This window comes from Tachysurus fulvidraco, chromosome 17, assembly GCF_022655615.1.
Source record: "Tachysurus fulvidraco isolate hzauxx_2018 chromosome 17, HZAU_PFXX_2.0, whole genome shotgun sequence".
In the NCBI taxonomy this organism is placed as follows: domain Eukaryota; kingdom Metazoa; phylum Chordata; class Actinopteri; order Siluriformes; family Bagridae; genus Tachysurus; species Tachysurus fulvidraco.
Window position 1 is genome coordinate 4,892,059 of NC_062534.1, and position 17,923 is coordinate 4,909,981.

Below are 17,923 nucleotides of genomic sequence, written 5' to 3' on the forward strand. Positions count from 1 at the left end.
GCATGTTAGTAAGTCCCGAACAGCTTCAGTAGAAACCTCTGAAACTGTCCTACAGTAATGAACACTGTTTTGTCTGAAAATATTCACTTCTAACATTCCAAGGAGTAAATTTTTCTGAGGTCTGGCTTCCTTGACCAGATCATACATACAAATACATGTAACTTGCTAAAGACAATTAAATAATCATGAGGCTATAGTCTTTCCCAGGAAGGTGAGCATTTCAGATTAGGTGTCTTTCCTGTTCCCTTTTCTCTGGCTATAAGATGTCAGTACCAAGTGATTACAGCAAGATTATCCTTAGCACAGGAACGCAATACCATAAAACTGGGGTCACTGACTCGAGAGTGAAGCTTAGCAAAACAGGCCTTGTGCGTTATCTTTTATCTTATGCCAGTCAAGCCAACCCAGTCTCCTGCCGTGAGACTGGGTTGGTCAATCACCTACTCATTTGACAGGAACAGGATATGCTTTGTGAGTATTCAGCGAGCCAGCTAAAGGCTAAAGTAGAAGAGACTAATTAGAAGAAAATATGTGTGTCTGTGCAACAGGACATTGTTGAAGTATATAATATTTAATAACATGAACTGCTGGTGCATCCATTTAGCCTCCTGTTGTACTGAAAGTGTTCTGAGATGCTATGCTAAAAATAATGAAGTTCATTAGAATGATGCAAAAAAAAAATTAAATAAATCTTCAAGAAACTCTTTATAATCGTGGTGAGCAGAAAAGCTCACCACGATTATAAAGAGTTTCTTGAAGATTTATTTAAAAATATTTTTGCATCATTCTAATGAACTTCATTATTTTTACTCTGATGTATACTGTTGTATGCCAGGAAATCAGCAGTTCAAAATCAAATGACACAGTCAAAGTCACCGAGATCAAATTGGTTCTCCATTCAGATGTTTGCTGTGAACTTTAACTGACAATCTTGACCTGTATCTACATGATTATTATACACTCAACAGCTGACATAAGAGGTCCTTCATTGAGTACACACATGAACGAGTAAGTGTACAGGGGTTCCTAATGAAGTTCATAGCTGGAAATTGTAACTTTTGACCTTGATTCTCTGGTGAAATATCATTTATAAGAAAAGGTATTCAATAAATAAATAAATAAATAAATAAATAAATAAATAAATAAATAAATAGATCGTGCATAACCCTGTAGCTAAAATGGAAACAGTGGTAATAATTGATTAAGAAGTTATTTTCTAACTGACACAATGATTGACTGAAATTGAACGATTTAACTGGTATAAATATATTATTCAAGACAAACGAGGACGTCCTGCCTTTTTCTACGTAGCCACAGCTTCTGATTTGTTATAGGGTAACACATGCATGTAAACAGATGAAATATCACTGAAGAGATCTGAAAAGGTATATTTATCAGTAGTGACTCACGGGGATCAAAGCTTGGAACTTTTTGTTGTGAATCTTTCCAAGCAGAATCTTGCATCTTGAATTATGTTCTGTATCTTTGCTAAATATATCTCACTTACAGTGACTAAAAAACTGAGGTAAATTATAGTTTGTAGACAAACAGGACATTTTTTTTTATTATTCAAAAATACAAAAATGTATCTCTTATCAAAGAACTAATCTGGGGAACTAAAATAATAAAGTAAATTTGATGTACTACTTTATCTATACTAGTAAATGTACTGTAAATGTACATTATTTTAAAATAATGTAAAAATGTCATACATGCCATAATTGGCCCTTGTTTTTAACTTTTGTTGTTTTCTTTTCTTTTACACAAAAACATATTTTTTCAAGGCCATATTTATAAAGGATGCAGGAGATTTGTTTTCTGCATATATATGTATATATACATTATGCATTCTTACTTGGCCAAACATGGAATCCACAATTGGAGTTAGGTCAGTTTCCTCTTTCTCGTGCTGTTCCATTATCTCAGCTACTGCCTCTACATCCTCCTCTTCATCTCCATCTTCGGTTCTTTCATACTGTGCAGACAGACTCTGTCTCCGTCCACCATTAGATTTAGATGTGCTCGCGAAGGTTTCACCATTTTCAAGCTGCTTCTTCTGTTTCTCCACCGTCTTCTTAATAGCAGCTTGGACCTGTTGGCACCAGGAAGATGGTAAAATATCAGGCAGTATCGACAAGAAATGAGGTATGCACAAACGTGGCCCATGTTTGCATTTCTGGGCCTTTATAAAGCAGTTAATCTTGTAGTAATAGCTATTGACACTCTGCACAGGATGATTCAGTTGTAACACTGCTAGGCATGGCTGGAACACCAGCTTAATTAAAATCGCCCATATTTGATTTAATGCAAAAATTTTATTTTGTTAGAAAATGCCCTTTTATTATATGTTAACGTATGACCTTGGAATCGACTAAACACGAGTCCCCAGGATTGGTTAATGTAGCTGTCAGTACTGGCACAACATGGGCACTCATTAGTGGTAAAACACCAGCGCTGTCTGAAACACAAGCTGACAGTTTTGCAAAACATGAGCCTTTGGGATTGATAGTATTTCATACAGGGAGAACTTGAGATCTTTGGTCCGGCTCAATATGAATACACCATGTTGGTAGAACATGAGATCACCAAATTAGCACAACCTGACCACTAAGTGTTGGTAGAATTTGAGATCTCCAAATTAACATGAGCACCCAGTGTCAGAAAAGCTGAGCTCTGCTTCATCTAGATCTGATTCCCCAGTGTTTTTAGAAGTTGAAATATACAGAATAAAATATGTATTACTCAAAAACCACAGAATTTAGATCTTTGGATTAACTTTGAGTACTCAATGTTGAAGGAACTCATAGAGTTCCTGATTAGCTTGATATGACTACCTAGTGTCAGAAGAACATGAGATATCCAGATTAGCAAAACACGAGTACTCAATGTTGACAAAACCTGAGATCTACAAAATAACATGAGTACCCAACGTTAACAGAACTTGAGATCTCTCCATTAACACAAATACGAAGTGTTGATAGAACATGAGCTCGCTAAATGGGCGCAACATGACTATCCAGTGTCGAAATAACTTAAAATCTCTAAAATATCACGAGTACTGAATAGCCAGAAAATTAGTGCTTTGTATTAGAACAATATGACTTTGGGACAACCTAAAGTGCAAGTGTTCATAGAATCTGAGATCTATGAAACATGAGTCCTCGAGACTGGCTCAGTATGTCCACCCAGTGTTGAAGAAATGGGACTCCGTTGAATTCAAACACCCATTGTTGGTGTTTTAAATTATAAAATTATAAGACTTTCAGTGTTGTATAACAAATGATTTCCAAATTGGCAATAACCTGATTACCCAATGTTAATTGAAGTCAAGATTTCTGGACTGGTTCAGTACTTAATGTTTGTAAAACAAGAAACCCCTGGGTCCATGCATGCTGGTAGACTGTTGGGAGATCTTTAAATTGGTTCTGAATTATCCAGTGTTAATAGAATGCAAGATCTCATGTGTGGTCAAATGAGCTCTAGGTAATGACTATACATGAGCCTCGGGTTTTAATAGAACATGAGTCCTGGATATATCAGCTTGCTGTCCTTACTGTTGATTCGAAGTGGGCCAGAAAGCTTAAGCAACTGCGTATTTGATTTGAAAATATTCTCTGCGACAGAGATGAATCAGATAAATGAAAATAAATCAGTAAATTGACTACTTGTGGTGAAAAGCATATTTACTTTAACTGAGAATATGTTGCAGTTCTGTTTTACTAATGACATCTTATAACATCAAGCTTGACCAAACATTTACATCATTTACTTCTACAATAACAACGTGGAAGCTTTTGTTAGGAAGGAAGACATTCAATTTCATGTCATGAATAAAGCATTAAATAGCCATTTACTCATTAATCATTAATCATCACAAAAATGTTTTGAAGTTTTGATGGTAATTCGAAAACATGTCAGCATAATTGCACCTAATATGACTGAAATTCTTGACAATTAACCACAATACAATGTGTTGAAACAGACACTATAATTAATTCATGTTACCATGTCTAACCATAATCTGCATTAAACTCACTGCATAAAACTTGCTCCCAAATTTGCATATAATAGTAGAAACACTTATCTGAGATATCACTAGAAAGCAGAAGAAAGACTTAAGCATTTTTGTAGGTTTTGTCCCATAGAAATGTCCACACACCTGTTTTGGCGTCCTCTCTGATGCAGCACTCATCCCGCCACCACTGCCTCCCCCTCCCTGTCCGTCTCGAATGAGCATGAACATCGCCGCACCTCTCTCTCTCTCTCTCTCTCTCTCTCTCTCTCTCTCTCTCTCTCTCTCTCTCTCTCTCTCTCTCTCTGTAATCTAACACCTGTCCTGCCCTTCCCTGTTTGTCTCTATCTCAAGTGCCTTCACTAAATCTGTTGTCCTTTAATTTTTATTTTACTTACCCTCTTATATACTTGTTAGACATGAAATAAATACAGTTTCCATTGGCTTTTAGTGAGTAAACTTTTGTGTGCACTTGCCTTTTTTCCCTACACCTTTGCCATATTTTTGTTTCCTTTCATCTCTTTATGATGCTCTATATTTAAATCTAGTCTCTGCTTTTGTTCAGTCTGGTAACATTCTGTCCACCTCTTTCTCCCTATCTTTCTCGCTCTCTGTCTCTCTGTCACTGTCTCTGTCTCTCTCAATCTATCTATCTCTCTCTCTGTCTCTCTCTCCGTCTCTTGCTCTATGGCCAAGTTTGGGTGTTTTATGCTTTAGGGCTGAAGGATACGGTGTCTGTTCCTCAGCATATGTACTTCTTCCTGCTGAAATTGTATCCATCAGATACCCCCTCTTGCTTCTCGCTTTCCTTATCTTATACACTCCATCTTTCCCTTCATCAGTCATAAGGATGGAGTGTTTTGTTTGCCTTGGTCAGACATATGGTACTCTGTGACCTTCATGCCAGGTGAGACAAGAGAAGTTGCTGCATCAGTGCATGTAATAAAGCATGACCTGTAATTTTGTGCACACTCATGTACTTTTTTGTGCTGTGCGTCCAAGACCAGCTCATTTTGTTAAAGCTACATGCTTGTTCTTCAGTCTGCTTACTTTTAAAAAATCGGGTCTATTTTTTTTGACTGAGGGATTAATTTCAACAAAAGAAAATTGGTCATTCTTTTCCTGACCTTTATTTAACTGACTCTTTGCGTCTTTTTGGAGTGGTTGTCTTTCTGCCTCATTGTTTTCTGTTTATTTGTTGTACCACTGATTAGCAATGCAACAATTGCTCATTAGCACTAAACACTAAATATTCCTGCTGACTCTATTGTTAAAGCTACATGCTTGTTCTTCAGTCTGCTTACTTTTAAAAAATCGGGTCTATTGTTTTTTTGACTGAGGGATTAATTTCAACAAAAGAAAATTGGTCATTCTTTTCCTGACCTTTATTTAACTGACTCCTTGCGTCTTTTTGGAGTGGTTGTCTTTCTGCCTCATTGTTTTCTGTTTATTTGTTGTAACACTGATTAGCAATGCAACAATTGCTCATTAGCACTAAACACTAAATATTCCTGCTGACTCTATTGACCTTGGATATGAGGATGTGCCTCATTAAGAACAAATGCAGCCTTTTTTCCCCCCTGCTACACTAATATACCAGCTCTGATACATGGTGTATGGAAAAAAATCCATTAAACAAATAATTAAACCATATATGAAATAATGAAATTAGACCTTTTTTTAATGTTGCATATACAGGTGACTATGATGAGGAAGAATTGGATAAAATGCTTTCTCCACAAGGAAAGTAGACGAGTCTTTTGAATCTTTTGAAAAGTGGAACATATTGACACTGACGTCTCATGAATCTACTCATGGATCTACTCATGAATCTGAAACCAGTATGTGAAAGAAAGACAAAACACTTGTTAATAATGAAGATGGTGTTGACTTGTAGCTCACTTGGTTAGACATTGACATGACATTGTCAGATTACTTGTGTACTTGTGATTAACATTATTTAGATATATGAAAAAGTAATTAATTAAAGGTAGTTTTCCAGGTAGACTCTTATGTGTCATTTTTTCACTACGTTTATTTAAGTGAATTATTATTACAATAGTCTTTTAGTATTTTTGCTCAAGGTGGCATTTTTGTATACTTTCTACCAGTAAGGTTTAGATAGATCTCATTTTGCTTTGCAAAAATGTCGTAATTTTACTGTACATCAACAGTTTAATAAATCCACAAATGATGCACTACTGTATATAAATGGAAAGTGTGCAGCATCATAAACAGAAAAACTCTGCAACAGAAAGCAAACAGAAAGACAGAATTAAGTGATTGAGACAGACAAGTAAAATAACACTGAATATTAAGTATGTGTTTGCTACACAATGGTATCAAATAACTGTCTATTAAAAAGGGGAAAACCAGAGAGAAGAACACTTTTAAGAGTACTTAAAGCAACAATTGCTAATAAGAGCTGGTGATGAAGACAGGGTTTTAAATATAATAGTTTAAATATTGATTAACGCAGATTTTAAACATTTGTCATAAATAGACTGTCCTGAACCTTTACCTCATATCCAACAAATTGTATTAATTTCTGACTCAAAGAATTTAATCAGGAGAACTATAAAGTATATTTTTGGATGCATACAAATTCCTAGAAAGCCAAACAATTAGGGAAAATCTCATCAAAATGCTATGTGTGATTGAAAATGTACCTTAAACCAGAGGTAAAAAGGGATTAAGTGACTCTGGATTATGTCCTGTGCCAGGTTAAGGGCAATGAGATTGCATCCTGGCCCTGGCACCACTGACAGGCGAACTGTCTCATTGGGATGAATTAAACATCTCATGAAAACAATCTGTTCGACCTTCTGAAAATAGCTGAGAAACACTGTGTTATGTTCCCATCTCCGCAGACGCACCTGCTGGGGGAAATGTGTACACAAGGCATTTAGGCATGTAGGTGAAAACACCTCAAACTCTTATTATTGGGATGTCAGTCATGGATCTTCTCAGGATTAAAGACAAGATGGACACAGTGACAAACTGAGTTTGAACCCATGACCTCCTGAGTCACAGGTAGGTCATCTGATTAACGCTTATCACCACTCACAGATACAGGAGGTGCCTCATTCCCATCCTTAGCTCAACTCCATTATGTCAACCACAACACAGAAAGAAATAACAACAAAAGAAATACAAAAGAATTAAAAAAATTAAAAGAAAAATATAATAATAATAAAAAAATTCCAACAAATGTTTCATTCAATAGAGATAAAATAAAAACTTAATTATGAATAAATTCAATTTAAAAAATCAAATTTTTGTGATGATTTGTTCCATAAACATTATACAATATACTATCTATATAACTATATAACTATATAATTTTAAGATTATCTTATTATTATTATTATTATTATTATTATTATTATTATTATTATTATTATTATTATTTTTATTTTTATTATTATTATTATTATTATTATTAAGTCAGAAGTTGAATTAACAGTGAATTAAGAATGAATTTTAAAAATATTCAAACAAATTATACATTTCTTTTAATATTTTGTTTAGATTTGAGATGTATAAGAGAATGAAAAAAGAAATGAAAAAAATATTTTAACTTTGTAATTCTTATTTGGATTACAAAGTTAGAATATTTTTTTCATTTCTCTAAATCTTTGTTTTTTCTTTAATGACAGTGTACACCTGAGCTGACACAGACTGCACAAGTTTGTGTAAAACCTGATGATCCGTGTTAGATCAAACCCATCGGAGTGTCATCTTATCACCTCAGAGGAAAGGATAAGACTCAAGGAAATTCTGTCTTTAGTGCAAAGGCATTAACAGGTTCAACACCACAAAGGTTTCCATATGGCTTCAGATTTTTGGACCGTACTGGACCTAAACTATTTGGTCAAAAGTATGTGGACACTTGATCATCACAGTGGTATGTCATTCTTTACCAAACTGGTGTCACAATGTTGGATCCATGCTATTGTGTAGAATGTATTTGTATGCTGTAGCATTATAAATTCCCTTCACTGGAACTAAGAGGCCCAAACTTGTTCCAGCATGACAAAGCGAGCTCCATGACGAGATGGTTTGAGAAGGTTGGGATAGAAGAACTGGACCACTGACTGAACCCTAGAACTCCTCACCTGACATCGATGTCTGATCTCACTAATGCTGAAATTGTAGTGAAATTAGCACAAATCAACACAGACACAATCGAACATCTAGTGGAAAGCCTTCTCAGAAAAGTGGGGTTTTTAACAATGGTTGGTCAGGTGTCACAGGTGTCTATAATATTTACCTCTAATATCAAACCTGGGCAAAATTTGCCACATGATTTTCCAGTTCTTTTCATACTGGGTACCAACATGTCCCATGACCTATCCTTCAATCCAGCTCTGATTAACATTAGTTATGAATCAGATATAATTCCATATATCTGTATGGTCCCTTCACTTTACCCAAATATATGATATTCCTAAAATGTTTGTATTTTAGTTTTGTCTGTAAAACAGTTTTTCTTCATTTTAATGTACATTATTATATGACCTCATTAGAATTTCGGTATAAAATACATAGGAGTTGTATTTATCCTGAGTTTTGGGAAATATCCACTTGAGTTAGCTAACAAAGATGAGAAAGAACCTCTTCTATGCATTAGCAACACAATTTTAAGCTTATTCACAAAAGAAACTTGAGCTTTCTGTGTTTCATTGTTAAGAACAAGAACAAAGTAACGTGGCCAATTTCTTGGGACGATCGAATAGAAACAAGAGTTATACAATACTTTATTTAGTATTTTAATTAGAAAAACATTTCAAATCCATGATCTAAACGTCAGTCTTTTAATTTAAACAAGTAAACATTTGTGTACAGGTGTACATTTTGAGATTGCTAGAATTAAATTGAATTAGTAAAAAAAAATAAGAAAAGAAAGAAATTACCCTATTTTGACCTTTGAACAAAAAATTTTGGAGGCCAACACAATTTCTTATTTAGTTTATAGCTGCTGTGTTCTCTTGGGTTTCACTCCCCCTTGTGGAAAGTTCTTTGGTTCCTAATGCAGAAAAATGTCTACCAGTGTCCACTACTGCTCCATTCCCTCACTTCCGAGCACTAATTCTTTTAAATTAGGAGGGTTTTACGTTCAGTCTAAACATCTGATAAGTTTCAAGTGTTTCAAGTAGCAGAGTCTAAGTCTCTGTGGAGGTATTTTTTGCATACATGAAATAATAAACAAGAATAATCCATTTTCGAATAAAGCTGTGACTAATAAAATAATGTAAAATGAACGGGTGTGAATTACAAGTATTTTCTGAATTCATTTTGTGATATTTACTTGCTGTTTAAACATGTAGGAAAAATATCCCAAACAGGAGAAACTATAATCCAATATTGATTTATATTCATAAATCTGCTAAAATTCTCATTGTCTTACAATTTCTGAGAATTTCACACTTGATGGAATTGAATGAATAAATGAATTACATTGTGTGAAAATATTCTGTAATCCTAGTTTATTTTTGATACACATATAAAAAAGAAATACATTCACTAATAGTTCACAAACAAATAATAATAATAATAATAATAATAATAATAATAATAATAATAATAATAATAATTTAAAAAAAGAAAGAAATTGTGATCCATGACGGATAAACTAAGGACAAGTTTTAAGGATTCACGAATCCTATATTGAATATCAGTATGAGACCTCATATCTTCAAATTCAACCCAAGAATCGAAATTGAATACATTCTCAGATGTGATATCTTTTGTACCTTTTAAAGTGACAGAAGTAAGTATCATATAAGACAAATAGGGATTAGTCAAAACTTAGGGCACTGATATCTATATAATTTAATAATTATATAATGACAAAAATAAAGTAAAAAAAATATAGTAAAAAATCTGCTTTTGTGTAATTAATAATCCTATTAATGCTGTTTAGGGATTAATATGGAACTATAATGTATGAAGGTAGCACTGTGTCAGCATAAGGATGGACGTGAGTTCCTCATCCTTTTTTTTTGTATATTTAAGGGGTTTATTGAATGGGGTGTAATGAAGCAGACTGTAATTAAACCAACCTTAAAGCCACTTTACAAATGAGATTAGTTTTCCCTGGGGTTCCTTCACCAATTCCATCATTTTCTGTAGCTAACAAATGTTTTTCTCCCTCCCTGTCTCTTCACAAAACTGCATACTAAAAACCAGCATTACTATAATGATGGTGGTGTAATAAATTTAGTCCCATCCAGACACGGCACCCTTGTGACTTTACACAATTTACAGCAATATTGTTTTGCAGTTTTGACTCACCTATGATGTGATTCTTATCTCTCAGGCTGATTAAAAAGACGTTTATACTCATGAACTGTATAAAGTCACTTTATATAAATATATTACAATCATCATATATCCTTTCATTTTCTTGAAATAAATTCATCAGTACTTGTATTTAGCATCCAAAGTTTTGTGTAAATGAACAGAATGCTGGGAAACTCGTCCCTGGAATTTGTTTACTAAAAAAAGAGATATGTAAGTTTTTATAGACGTCATGTATGAAATGATTATAACAGAGACCACTCAAATAAGGCTTAATATGAGGCGTCATGCTCAGATGAAGTGGTAGATCAGTGATTAGGTTTTAATCCTGATTCTTCCTCACAGGTGAAATGCAGACTTTATTCTAGCTCTAGCCGAGGATGACATAAAGACACCTAACTGTATGACTCACACAGACAGAATGTAACGCACCAAACATGGTGCACTTTTTTTGATGCAGAGGAGTGTGTGCTTTTTTTTAAGCATAACAATTTACGTATATACTTTCAATGACATGTTTCTGCAAGAAATGCAGTCCTTTCTTATACTGTATGACTGTTTAGATTCAGGACAAGATATTAGGATAGTAGGGCTGTACAATATGGACAAAACGAGTAGATTACTGATTATATTTCTACACGTGTTGATTGAGATATGATCACAATATATTTTTACTAAAAACATCATGAGCCTGTGACTTTGTAAGGTTTGTATTAATTTAAATTCCAATACTGACACGTCAAATCGCACCATTGCCATGTTCTTCCAAAATACACCCACAGATTCCATGCTATCAAGAAGCTCTGAGATTCCAGAAAGCTTGCAGATTAAAAGAACAAATAATAATAAGTTGTGCTCATTTGCATTAACTAGGCTTCTCCAATATTGGTGTTACAAAAGCTAATCTCGTAATAATGATCGAGATCAACAAATAATATACATATTGCAGTCCTATTAGATATTAATGTGTGTGAAAATAATCAGCTTTGAGGATCTAAGGACATTCAGACGTACAGATCGTTGGTCTTTAAAGCTGGATGGAGAATTAGGTCAAGTGTTTAACAGTTCATCAGGCGCTGGAGAAGCACTGATTGCGTTTCAGCTCTGTGTCACTGAGAGTCTGGTTCCTCTCTCCTCTCTCTCCGCTGTGGATCTGCTGGTGCCGTTTGAGGTACTCGATGCGACTGAAGCGCTTGCCGCAAGCACCGCACTCATACGGTCGCTCGCCAGTGTGGATGCGTTGATGTCGCTCTAGGTTGCCCAGACGGCTAAAACTGCGTCCGCATTGTGGACACTGATGTGGTCGCTCGCCTGTGTGTACCAGCTGGTGGCGCTCGAGAGAGCGCGAGTGTGTGAACCGTTTCCCACAAAGTTCACAGCGGTGAGGCTGTTCGCCTGCCTGTACGCACTCGTGGCTCTTCAAGCTCCAGGCGTGACTGAAGTCCCGTCCACATGCTGAACACTGGAAACGTTCCTCGGCTAGCAGACACACGTGTTCAGCCAGTTCGGATGCAGAGTTAAAGCCGCCGCCGCACTGAGGGCAGAAATGCAGTAAGTCCTCGCCCTCTTGTCCTGACTCCTCCCCCTCATCACCTCCTTGGCTCCTGGGGCCTATCTCGGCAGGGTTGGCTTCATGTGTTGAGGGAGCAGAGTCCTGCTGAGAGCTGCACAAACCATCCAACCCTATAAATTCCACACTGTCGCTTCTGTCCACTGCATTAGACGAACTGGTTAGTGCAGACTCCGCCTCCTCCCTCTCACGCTCCACCTTTAAGGCTGTTTCTAGACCGCTCAACTCGTCACTGCTCTTTGTGGGTTCGGCTGACAGACTGGGCTGCTCCCACACATCACCCACAGCTGATCCAGGACCGGTTGAAACAGGATCCAAATCTTCTAAACACAAAATGACTTCAAATGTAAGGACAGTAAAAAGCTCTGGTTCAATGTATCTTATCTGGGTATCTATCTATTTATTTATACATCATCTTACTTTATTAGGCACTGTGATTAAACAGGATCATTGTGAGACAACAAGAGCGATACTGACCAAAAACATGCCCCATTTAAACCTGTATTACTGTTCGAAACCTTAGCTCATGTTTGTCACCACTTTAAGCAGATTGATACTTTGACAATTGACCAGTAATTTAGTAAAGCACAGCTTCACTTTTATCAGTGTCAGAGAGATAAACAACTCCTGTTTAGTCCCAGCATGTTCACTTTTCAGCATAAAGCTGCCAGTTTCTCTTTCCCACACTAAGCATGCAGCTATACGCTTTCTCTTACCGACACACTGCCTTGTGGTGCTCACCTTGAGCTGTGTTGCTTTCAGTCTGGCTCATCTGAAGTGCCTCCTGCAGCAGCCTCACAGACTCACACCTGTAGACATCCTCCTGATCAAACACAGAAATATCAGCACATAGTATTCAGATACACACACATTATATATATATATATATATAGCAAATATTCAAGGATACATATTGTATTAATGTGTCTTGATGTTGCTGGTCATCTATCTATCCATCAATCACAAGAGTGATACACTTAAGTCATTCGGTCTATGAACTGGCTTCATGATTTCATCTTAGTCAAGAATCATTTGAACATGATCAAAACTAGACTTTTTTTTCAGAATTTCGGAATGAAAAACAATCCAAAACAATGTGTATTTTTGTCAGTACAAAAATTGTAAGATTTTAAAAAGTAAATGTACTATAGGCTTAAAAAAATTGTTTACCTTATCTAACCATATTTTAATAAATAAATAAAACAAACAAACAAACATAAATAAATCTTATTCTCAAAAAGATTTTGATTAACAAAGTGTCACACTTTACAAATTGTTGAACATTAACAAAGTGTCGGACTTTGATTAACAAATCTTCAGTGACACTGTCTGGGCTCTTTATCGTTATAACATGGTGTGTATAATGTGTACCATTTTCTGCCGATGAAGTGCACAACACAATGCACAATGCAGCTGCACAACACAATGCAGCTGCATTACATGCATAATTAACAGAATGCTGATTGGCACAATAATGACACTGTTTGCCTGGATCTGACCAGCCAAAAAAGTGGCATCTACAGTAAAGTAATAACATATGGTGAGCTAGTTAGTAAAGTGCAGTGATACAACCTAAGGCGAATTAACTGTTGAATATTTCAGTTATCATGTATATAGTGGTGGGTTTATGAATAATTCACATATGTTTTAGCATCGAGGTATCATTGGTCTGTCTGTGACTATATACTTATTTACATATCCATCTGTCTGGCTAAATGTCTCTAAATCTATCTGTCTATCTCTCTATGTTTCAGTATAACAGTGTTTCTCGTTTATCCTTGTTTATCTTGCTGCACGTTCCTGTGTACTTGTTGTATGTTTGCACTCATGTCACACTGTTTTGTATTTGCACTTCAGGTCCAGATGAAACATTTTCGCTCCAATGTATATGAATTATATAGAGGAATTACAAAGTCCCACTTGACTCGGCTTGACGAACGCAACTGGATTCACAAGTTTGTGTGAATTGGAGCGTCTCTTGTTTTGGCTGCTCCCGCTTTGTTTCATTCCTTACTCACAGTTCCCTCCTTCCCTCCCTCTCCTCATCATACACTCTCTCTTTCTTTCCTCCCTCACTCCCTCCCTCCCTCCTGCCATGCTCTCCTTATCTCTCTCTGCATCGGCTTCCTCATCTCTGATTGGCTGCTCACCTCCTCCTTAACTGTGGCCACCTCCTTTCTCTCCCCAGAGACGCGTCTCCTCTCCTCCTCCTGCTCCTCTCCTTCCCCTGCGGTTGGTGGATGTGTGTGGCACACGTCCCTCCTCTCGTCCCTCCTCTCATCTCTCACTCCTCCAACACCCTCCTCCCACACGCCACCACTCCACTCCTTAGCCTGCTTGCCTCCTGAAAGGGAGGGAGAGAAGATCAGGAAGGGGGAGGGAGTGAGACAGCCAGACAGAGGAAAGGAGAAGAACAGAGAGAGGGAGAGGGAGAGGGAGAGGGAGGAGAAAGAGAAAAATGAGAACTGAGGAGCAGGTCGCCATTACACTCACTTCCTCAGTGCATTTTGGTTGCATTAAAAGCCAATGTCAGACGTCCACCAGCACTCATTAGTAGTAATGAACTTGTGCCTGTGCTTACTAGATTCCAGCTTGCGTTTTTTTGCACAGCCAGTCTCATCAGGACCGAGCAGGCCGGCTGCGCGCCGACTGGCCGCCCAAGCGAGCCCGTACTTCCGCTCGTTCCTCAGCTTGTTCTCGGTGAGCCTCAGGCGCAGTTTCAGAGCCTCGTTCTCCTTCCGGTTGAGCGATATCTCCACCAGGTAGTCGTTCACCGTGTCCTCGAACAGCTTGGTGATCTCGCACACGGAGGCGCGCACCAAGCTGTCCATCACGGCCGTCAGATGCGCCTGGAACGTCTTCACCGAGTCCGCCATGGCGCTTTACGCACGAGCACTGCTAGGAATAAACACACACTGTACTCACTCCACTGCATTAGATTATCTACACTTACTATCTTCTCTCTTAAAGTGCATCACAATTAACACTTGTCCTAATGCAAACAAAAATAAAGATTTTCTGGGGAAAATTTTACACTCGTCTTGGATGAAATCAACCCCAGGTGAAAAGTTGGAACTAAAACAAACCCTTATCATGCAATCTTACCGAAGCTGTCATATATATTTCCTACTCTGTTAATCAAACGCTTATTATTTACACTACAATTAAACCAGCATTCATTTGCATTCGCCTTCCAACGTGCACATAAATCCTATCATTATTACTGTAATTACTATAAATGAACAACTTCACACACACACACACACACACACACACACACACACACACACACACACACACAAGAAAGACCCCACAGTTTATCTCTATTCTATAATCACAACAAAACACAACACAACACTCTTCCCATCAACTACACACACACTAAGTTTTTCTAACCCGTTCACACAAGTATAACGTTACACCAAAAAGAAACCTGGCGTTTTGCTCCCCTTCAAGTCTCAACTCAAGTGCTTTTTAATTCTCGCCTACGATATCGGCTGTATCCTAAAACCCCACTTTATTCTTTTCTAAGTGCCCTGTGTGAGGTGTTACATAATATCTTCTACACCCAACGCAGTGCACACTATCTCCTAATAGAGGACGGTTTGAGATTAAACCCTTTTTTCCTGACATGAGGTTGTGCGCATGTGCAGCTTTTTTTTTTTTACCGTAAACACCAGAAACCTCCATCGTTTTTGTGTAGAATTAGTTCATTTCTATTTTGCTTATAAATGTGTACATGTAATACACATCCACAATAAAGCACATAAAAGAAATACAACAACGAATAAGAAGGAAATGCATAATATTCGAAAAAAATATTATTTATATATATTTTATTATTTAAATGTTTGTTAGAATTTTTCTTATAATTTATTTATTGTTAGTCTTGTGTATGCAGACCAAAAAATGACGCAAGCACCTGTTTTATAGCAAAAATAATGGATAAAACAGAATAATAAACTAAGATTTTTTTTGTTAAAAAATAAAAAAACAATGTAATAATAATAATAATAATAATAATAATAATAATAATAATAATACATTTAAAAAAGGTGTTTTTATTATGAATAGTTTTTCAAAATAATGTACATTTAAAGTTAAATTCTGCTAAATTAAATCTCAAACCTGGATTCAGATATTTATTCTTTATTCCTACATATGAATTGTTTAATTCTGTTTTTCCGCTTTCATTTCTAAAGTTTACGGTAATTTGATTTGACATTTTTGTTGTCCAATAGGCGAGTTACAAAATCCAAAAGGCGGGGCTTGTATGAAAACCGGTGGGATTAAGAACGTGCGGGACAAAGTCCACGGCTATTCACCTTAACTGAACTGTTAGATTTACAGGGCATCGATTTAGTTATTTTTCTTCAATTCTACGGTATTTTTTAAGGAAGCTTGTCACCATGCCGATGTTCGTGGTCAGTACAAATGTATCGAAAGATGCAGTTCCTGCCGGATTACTGTCTGAAATCACCCAGGATCTTGCTAAAGCTATGGGGAAACCACCTAATGTGAGTAAGAGCTCGTGGGTGTCAATGAACTATAGGAATTATATTAACTAATGATTTCTTCATCTCACAGCCTTCACAGGTCCAAATAGATCATCTCATGCTATTGAACTCTATCATTCAGTGTGTTTGTTTATTAATATACGCATGCTACTTATAAATGAAGCCTGATGTTTGTGTTTGTTCCCCCAGTACATCGCTGTGCACATCATCCCTGATCAGATGATGATGTTCGGGGGCAAAGCAGACCCTTGTGCCCTCTGCTCCCTCCACAGCATCGGGAAGATCGGAGGCTCGCAGAATAAACATTATTCCAAACTGCTCATGGGCTTGCTTAATAAACACCTGGGGATCGAACCCGACAGGTACACACGCACACAACACACGCACTGATCGGTTTACTACAGAGTTTGGGTAGGTCGTAAGTCGTGAGGGATAAAACCTTTTCTTTATAGGAAAATAATCAACACCTGAAGCTGCTTATTTTCTTTACTGCTAATTTTCATTATGTCCTGAAATGTTTTATTTCTTTTATACCACAATTTGTCGTTTAAAAATTATATTAAAATATTTTTTATCCATTTATAGCTACATTTAACGTTTCAGGAAACTAAACCAACTCCTTTTATGAGACAAATAAAAAACATGATCAAGCTCATGGAAAACATTAGAGAGAACCTGGAAAGTGCAAACTGTCCCAAGGATTTTCCTGTGGTGGAAAAGTTACTATTTCCAAGCACTAACATTGGAGTTACTATAAATGTGAAATAAACACTTCCTTACAGAATGGTGCACCCTACAATAGTTTTACAGTTGGCTTTGTTAAATAACAACACGTTCATTTTTGTTATTAGGTTCAGATTATTTGCGGCCTTCGTACATGTCCCCATGCATGAACTGTTGCTATAGAAATGATAACACATTAGAACAAACGCAGGATTAATATAATCCTGTTAGAGAACATTAATTAGCACTTTCTAAACAGTCAGATTTGTTTAGATTGTTGATTGTTGTTGCTTTTCAGGATCTACATCAACTTTACCGACATGGATGCAGAAAACGTGGCCTGGAACAACTCCACCTTTGGTTAAAGGATCTGGATTTTCCCAATACAGCTATGCATTCCTTCAAAAATAATAAAAAGGAGAGCACCTGTCTCCTATAATTGATTTTGCCCTACACAGCACTTAACGCAATTGTAGTTCATAATGGTTACATGAAAAGTTACTGTTTTTTTCCTGGTAAGGTCTTAATGTCACTTTACAAGCCTTGTACAAAAAAAAATAATAAAAAGTATGCATATGAATAAACCTGGACTCTGCTGCCTCTCATGTTTCGTGATTGTGTGTGTCGTATTTTGATAGGTATCACATCAAAGGCTTGATTTACATATATATTGATTTTACATATATTTTCCTCACATGTCCCCACACTTGCCTGACAGTAGTGTAACCTGGTGCAGTCTTGTATTTCATCCACTTTAACGTTTAATGAGTTTTATCCTCTGAGATGCTTTTCTGCTCA

The 17,923-nt window shown here is 36.6% G+C and overlaps 2 protein-coding genes across 6 annotated transcripts; one reads left to right on the plus strand and one right to left on the minus strand.

Moving 5' to 3' along the window:
• Window positions 1–9,486: 9,486 nt before the first annotated feature.
• Window positions 9,487–15,467, minus strand: si:dkeyp-121d2.7 (zinc finger protein 251). 5 transcript variants are annotated; one of them, XM_047802619.1, is made up of 5 exons: window positions 15,319–15,467; window positions 14,467–14,783; window positions 14,036–14,229; window positions 12,627–12,708; window positions 9,487–12,205 (listed from the first exon to the last, which is right to left on the minus strand). In XM_047802619.1, the coding sequence occupies exons 2-5, from the start codon at window positions 14,759–14,761 to the stop codon at window positions 11,385–11,387; spliced, it is 1,392 nt and encodes a 463-aa protein (XP_047658575.1). In that variant the 5' UTR covers window positions 14,762–14,783; window positions 15,319–15,467; the 3' UTR covers window positions 9,487–11,384. The 5 variants fall into 5 exon arrangements, with proteins under 5 accessions (XP_047658575.1, XP_047658571.1, XP_047658572.1 ...); XM_047802615.1 differs by having other exon boundaries at window positions 9,487–12,208; XM_047802616.1 differs by having other exon boundaries at window positions 9,487–12,208; window positions 14,467–14,780; window positions 15,319–15,446.
• A 684-nt stretch (window positions 15,468–16,151) lies between these two features.
• On the plus strand, window positions 16,152–17,709 carry mif (macrophage migration inhibitory factor). The gene is made up of 3 exons (XM_027154545.2): window positions 16,152–16,402; window positions 16,592–16,764; window positions 17,424–17,709. The coding sequence occupies exons 1-3, from the start codon at window positions 16,295–16,297 to the stop codon at window positions 17,488–17,490; spliced, it is 348 nt and encodes a 115-aa protein (XP_027010346.1). The 5' UTR covers window positions 16,152–16,294; the 3' UTR covers window positions 17,491–17,709.
• The last annotated feature ends 214 nt before the right edge of the window (window positions 17,710–17,923 follow it).